The sequence below is a fragment of the Chaetura pelagica genome, unplaced genomic scaffold, assembly GCF_000747805.2.
Source record: "Chaetura pelagica isolate M959 unplaced genomic scaffold, ChaPel_1.0 scaffold123, whole genome shotgun sequence".
Taxonomy (NCBI): domain Eukaryota; kingdom Metazoa; phylum Chordata; class Aves; order Apodiformes; family Apodidae; genus Chaetura; species Chaetura pelagica.
The window spans coordinates 5,789,645-5,795,976 of NW_009953295.1; the positions used below are offsets into that span (position 1 = coordinate 5,789,645).

Consider the following 6,332-nt stretch of genomic DNA (forward strand, 5'->3'; position numbering starts at 1 on the left):
TGGACTCCTGAAAGGAAGAGAAGAAATAATCAGTACTGCAAGGAAAATGCACACTTGCAATTATAAGGACTTGCCTTAGACTATGTATAAATAATGTGATTTTTAAAATGGAAAACACCTGCAGTTCCCACTGTTTTTTGTTTTATTTTTTTTTCAGATTATGTTGTGGAGGTTTTTCTTAAAAGAACCAAATAGTAGTTTTGTGCCAAATTCTCTGGATAGCTCATTACATCTCACTGTGTGGAATGCTAATACTCTTGTGCCTGCCAGGTAAAGTACTGTTTCAAGATAGGAAGTACTCAAAATATCCCAGGTATATTGAAGCAGATGAGAAAGCATTTTTGTTCTTCTTTGCCCTGTGTGGCCAGGGGTCACAGACACTTAGGGTCTTTTGGGGTCAGTTAAAACCAAAAGTTTGAATCCAGCAAGTTCTCTATAGATGAGAAGTGTTAAATGGACAAAAATCTTGCCACCAAACAACAGATTATTCTTTTAAGTTGATTCAGGTTGTCAGGAAGCCACAAACCTTCTTTTTTTATTATTAATTAAAATAATAAATAAATAAAATTCTGCTAGACAGACATGAGATTAGAGAAATATCTGTTTCCTCCAGGGCTTGATAAATCTCTAAGTGGTGTTTGAGATGGCAAGCAGGTTAATAACCACAAAGCGTAACACAAAATAGTAATGAACCATTGAACCAAGTGGGCGAAGACAGTCAGATCTGAACGGACTATGCCAGTCCATTCAGAGCCAAAATGTTAAAAACCTTTTAAAAAACCCTTGTCATTAGTTTATTAATCCATAACATCAACCTAGTGGCTCCCTGGTGGAAGAAGAACTGGTGGTGAACCATCCTCAGGTAAGTGCAGCTGGCTACAACAAGGTGGGTTTGAGCTGGAAGGCTGTACCCTGACATTGCACCAGGGCGGGTGGTAGGAGTAAAGCACTATGCACAGAAACAGAGCCCAGGAAGGATGAGTGGCACAGTTACACACTGATGGACAGTGAGGTTTTCAGAAGAAAGGTAAACATTGATGGATTCATGACCAAAAGAAAGACCATTCATAGTGTTTGTGTAACTGGAGCCTCATTAAAAACATTTCGGGGCTGACGGCTGAGAGCAGCGTCTGGCATTTGCAGAGAGCTCAGTAGGTGTTGCAGGGTGCTGTTACCATGGGGAAGGACCCCATGGGGGAGGGACAGGCTTGCCCGACATCGGGCAATACACTTCACTGGTTCTAGGACTAGTTGAGCTCTGACCCCAAACAGTGACCTTCCCCACATCAGGAAACTCTCCTACGCAACTCTATGCTTGGAAAATGGTAACACCCACAACTGAAACAAATAATAAGTAGATCCCATTCTCTGGAATACAAACCTGGAACACCTCTGTCTCCCTTCTGACCCTGAGGTCCGCGGCTGCCTTCCAGTCTGCTTGGCTCTCCTGCTTCCCCTTTGTCACCCACTGCACCTGGGAAACCCGCAGGGCCGTAGCCGTCTGGACCTGTTGTGGAGTTGTTTAAAAATTAAGAGGAAAGCTGGAATGTTTCTGCAGGTAGCAATGTATCAGCATGCTAATACACCTATGGAGCAGGTGGATTTACTAAGTACATTGAAAAAAATGGCTCGTCATGGGAAAAAAAGGCCTTGAGGCTTTAACTTTATAAAAGGAAAGAAATAATGGTTTGAAGTTGTGTTCTAAACCATCTGTGTGGCAACACACTGTGTATGAAGTTGTTTGCCAGAGCCCACAATAATGAGGCAATTCCACGCTGGGCTTTGGATGACACAGTTAAGGAAGTGACCCTGCAAAAATCTCAGTGACCAAACTTGCAGCCAGCACACTGTTGTGCCCATGAACAGGCAATAAAAGTCTCACTTACCTGGTGAACCCGGTAAGCCCTTAGTGCCCGGTAAGCCATGCAGTCCACCGATTCCCCTTGAGCCAGGTAATCCTGTTTTAAAATTACATTTATGATTAGCGTTATTGTTTCTATAAGTCTGAATATATTCCTGGGCAGAAAATTCAAATGCCTGAATAAATAATATTATCTGTCAAAATCTTGAATATTATATGCAAATTAATGCATTACAATAAGCTTATTGTGAAATACACCACACCATGGTTTTGTGACTGGCAAATTTTGTTATTATCCAATAAACTCATTATGAGATGTTTTTTTAAATATCTCTGATCTGTCTGGTAGCATGCCATTAGTTCCAGTCTTGCTACTACAATCTTGTTAATAACCATTTAGTTTTCAAAAATACTCTAACCAAGACAATGATGGCATAATTGTAGGCTCTACATGTGATTATAATTAAGCTCTCTTCAGGAGAAATTCACTCTGTGTCATTTAGAAAACCCAGCAAGACCTTAACAAAATGTCTAGTAGCTGCTGCTGCTGCTGCTACAGGTAAAATTTATCCCGTCTATTTGTACCTGTTGAAGTGTTAAGCATGATGTTAAAGCTAGACAGGTATCTCTAATCAATAGCCAGAGCTCTGGAGGACAATTCAACCTTCATAAAAATAAGAATCTGTCTCGCTCTTCACTGTCTATGGAGGCAGCCTTCATAACTATATTAGCTTGGATTTGATGCAGATTCAGATAGATTAATCTTAGTCAGAGCAGGGCAATTTCTGGCTGTACTGTAGAAAAAAACTCTGCTAACTTTATATATTAAGGAATTAGGTGGCAGCCAATGAGAGTGTGTATTCTGTGATACAAACAGCTTCATTTGAAACTATCACCTCTATTTTGATAGCAGAATTCTGTCTGATCCGTAAGTCATTTATTCTTAAAACCAGACATTGCTGCAGTTCACAGTTTTCAATGATGAGGTAGGGCAAGTATATTGTTTGCTGTCTAATGCCATATTATAATACACTATTCTTCCTGCATTTTAAATATTTTTTATTTTTTTTCTTTCGAGCTGTCATGAAAAATGAAAATGTTTCCTGAAAACTGCTTTCCTGGTTGAAGAAGGTTATCAGCATTTTAAGTGAGCTCAGTAGATGCCAGTCCTTTTGAAGTCCTAAACTGGAAATTAACCATGTAGGTTTTAATGCACCTGGACTTTATGAGCAATTAATGCTTACTAAAGACATCTCTGCCACTCTGAACTGCAAAAACCCCCCTTTCTTCTTCTTTACCCCAAAGGAACAACAGCAAGTGCTCATGCTGAAATGACTGAGTAGCTGAAGCTGTATGAATACCTGCTTGTCCTGGTAAGCCAGGCCAGCCCGGAGTTCCCTTTTCACCCTGCAATCCAGGAGTCCCGGGGCTTCCCTGCTGCCCTGGGGGGCCAACCAGTCCCGGCAAACCTGCGTGACAAGGGTGAATCATTGCTTATGAGTGTCCTTAAAACCAGTAGCCCAAAACAGACTTGTGCTACCTTCATTTTCCCAGGTAGCAAAATGAAGGCTTTTCCCTCTGAATGTCATTGTATGACACTGCACCACTCATCCAAGTGGAAGAAAATGGAAGAGATCAAAGGCAGGAGAAGCAAGGTGTAACAGAACAATTCATTACAAACTTCAGGTTTCTGATAACCTCAAAAATACAGTGGGCTCCTCTTATTAAAATGATAATTTTACTTCTGTTGTGAGTTACAATGAGTAATTTCATTTATGTTCACCTAAATTTCCCCTTCTGCAGCATCTGTTTTGCCTTTCTGACTGGCGGAAAGGCAGGACTGTTTCCCAGTGAGGTACCTACCGAAACTGCTCCAGAATGGCTGGAGTTTCTAAGCCCTATAATTTTATGAGAAATGTGGAGCAACTGTTCTGACAGAGCATTAGCCATGTTCTTAAGCTCCGAGTTTATGATCCAGCCAGAGAAGAACCTAACATCAGTTCCCCAGTACTCTTGTGCAGTTGTCCAACAAGCCTGGTTCAAAAGCCCCTGAGTGACTGGGTCCTGAGGGATATTGACTTCATTTATGGCAGAAAAGAGCATTGAAAAGCCCACCTCCTTGCAGTACTGAGACAGTATTAGGATACTTTAATTACTTTCTTTCAAGGGAAAAGATTTTTTTATTTTTTTTTTCTCTTCTTAAAACAGTTTTATTCTTTGGATCATTAAAGAGAATATTTTACCTTCCTGTCCCACTGAGCCAGGGACACCCTGGGTGCCCTTGAGGCCATCAATGCCAGGGAAACCAGGATCACCACCTTCACCTTTTTGTCCTGTGCCTCCTCTTATGCCTGGAAAACGACAAATCCAGTATATTATTTTAACAATGTCTATACAACACTAAGCTAACAAGTGTAATGTGAACTTGGCTACTGAATGGATCCTGATCTTGCCACATAAAGACATTCTTCTAGTCAGGGTGCTTGCATAATCAGGGAGAATGAATAGTGATCTACAGCATGCTGGCCAAATCTTCATGAAATTTGTTTTTAAAGGTACTCCCCAAATTATGTGGAATATGACTCTGATGTTCAAGTGTGCTGCATGTGCAGGGAGATTTTTATACAGTACCTAACATTGTCAAAATTGACCTGACTCTGCTATCCCGCCTTGCATAATCACAGCTTGATACTGCTCCTTTTATCACCAATGGCAAAAAATTAGACAAAAATGTTTACTGGATTTGAAAGTGACTGCTGTTTACTGCTGTAACTGTACTTTCAGCTGAAGAGGTAAATGTAGCACATACTCATTTCAATAAAGAAAAGGTGAATCTCTTCAGGAGCTGTCATGAAAGCACAGTTTCAGCAGCCATCAAAAGCCCATGGTAAGCTCTCCCTCCTTCCTCTGTGGACTTTAGTATGTGAAAAGTAATATACCCAGAACAACTTTGAAATTGATACCTGTTAAGCCTGGCACACCAACTTCCCCTTTCAGGCCTGGCATTCCTGGTAAGTTTACAGTATCTCCCCGCTCACCTGTTTCAAGCAAAAATGAACACATGAGCTGTAAGGCTTGAATTTCAACAGTTATTTCCTGTTCTTGTTTTGAGGGAATTGCAACCTTCAACTCAAAATTCAGTAATTATTATTTTCCTAGAATAAAAAAGGAGTAAGTTAAAGGAAGAAAAACATGAAGTCACTAGAACAGGCATCCTCCCTGTCATGGATGGATTTATTCATGGACAGCACATGTTGCATGAAATTAACAGCATTAACCTCTTCACAGCCTCCTACATATCTTTCTGTAAGACTGTATGAAGACTCTGTAAGACTGAAGACCTCCTAAGACTCTTAACTCAAAGGTGAGCACTTGATGCGTAATGAAAACCAAGAGAGCAAACTCACCTATTTCACCGTGTGAGCCAGGAGTACCAAAATGGCCTGAAATTCCTGGAATACCCTTTTCACCCTATCAGATGATTGAAAACAGGTATCAGTTAATGAGAGTGAGGATTTACTCCACCTTCCAATCAGCAGTTTGTAAATATTGATAAAAAGCTATTCAACTTATCATTTCTGAGTTTTTGTAGCACTTTGTAATTTAGAGTCATTTGACTGAAACCAGTCAAACTAAATCAGTTAAGCTAACCAAGGGCCAAGTTATGTATGCAAAGACTAAGTCTGAAATTGACAACATCCTATTACGCATATATGGTAGTGAGTCCTGCCGTCCCCGGTCAGGAAGAAGTCCTACTGAAATCTAAGGGCAAAGCTACCTGAGGAAGGGACATATAGTTGTTGGATCTCTTACATAAGTGATACCTGTCAATCTACTGTCAAGCCTTTTGTAAGAGTTTGTTTCTTCCAGTACAATTTTGCAGCCAAAGTGAATCGCAGTCAATTACCCTGTGAGAGCTGAGATTCTTAAACTCTTTCACTGTTAATGAGTGTCAGTGAGTAATTTTTGGCAGTGGTATGATCAGTCCTGGGAGAAAGGGAAGAATAAGCCCAGCACTGAGAATAATTTTTACTAACAGCTACAGCAACAGGACCAAGGACCTAGAAGGAACTGAGGACATCATCAAAAGCTGGCACATGAAATTTGGATGTCTCCCAGTGAGAAAAGAAAGGACTCTGCTTAATGAACGTCGGAGGGATCAAGCAAAAATATTTGATCTATTTTTTTTTGGTTTTTATTGCATTTTTGTCTTTGCACTGTAGCTGTTCAGAACAATCTCAAGGGGGGAATGCTGCTCCCTAGAGAAGCAGAATGCCAACACAAGGACACCCTTATTCCCTTAGAGGTATGAACTCACCCTGCCTCCTGTGCTGCCAGGGAAGCCTCTGATGCCAGGAGAACCAGCTGGTCCAGGATACCCTTTCAGACCTGTCAGCCCTTTTGCACCGATGTCCCCTTTCACACCAGCCACGTAGCTTGGATGCCCAGGAGACCCAGGAGTCCCTGTCTT

General features: G+C 41.0%; 1 protein-coding gene across 1 annotated transcript in view; it reads right to left on the minus strand.

The window, feature by feature from the left end:
* Positions 1-6,332, minus strand: part of COL4A2 (collagen, type IV, alpha 2) — a 140,979-nt gene that overhangs the window by 8,970 nt on the left and 125,677 nt on the right. Inside the window, exons 34-40 of the mRNA XM_009997970.1 lie at positions 6,180-6,332; positions 5,269-5,332; positions 4,825-4,899; positions 4,105-4,212; positions 3,223-3,330; positions 1,887-1,958; positions 1,382-1,507 (exon numbers count right to left, since the gene is read on the minus strand). The exon at positions 6,180-6,332 is cut by the window's right edge and continues 13 nt beyond it. Of these exons, the coding sequence (XP_009996272.1) occupies positions 1,382-1,507; positions 1,887-1,958; positions 3,223-3,330; positions 4,105-4,212; positions 4,825-4,899; positions 5,269-5,332; positions 6,180-6,332 (706 nt within the window). The remainder of the gene's footprint in view (positions 1-1,381; positions 1,508-1,886; positions 1,959-3,222; positions 3,331-4,104; positions 4,213-4,824; positions 4,900-5,268; positions 5,333-6,179) is intronic.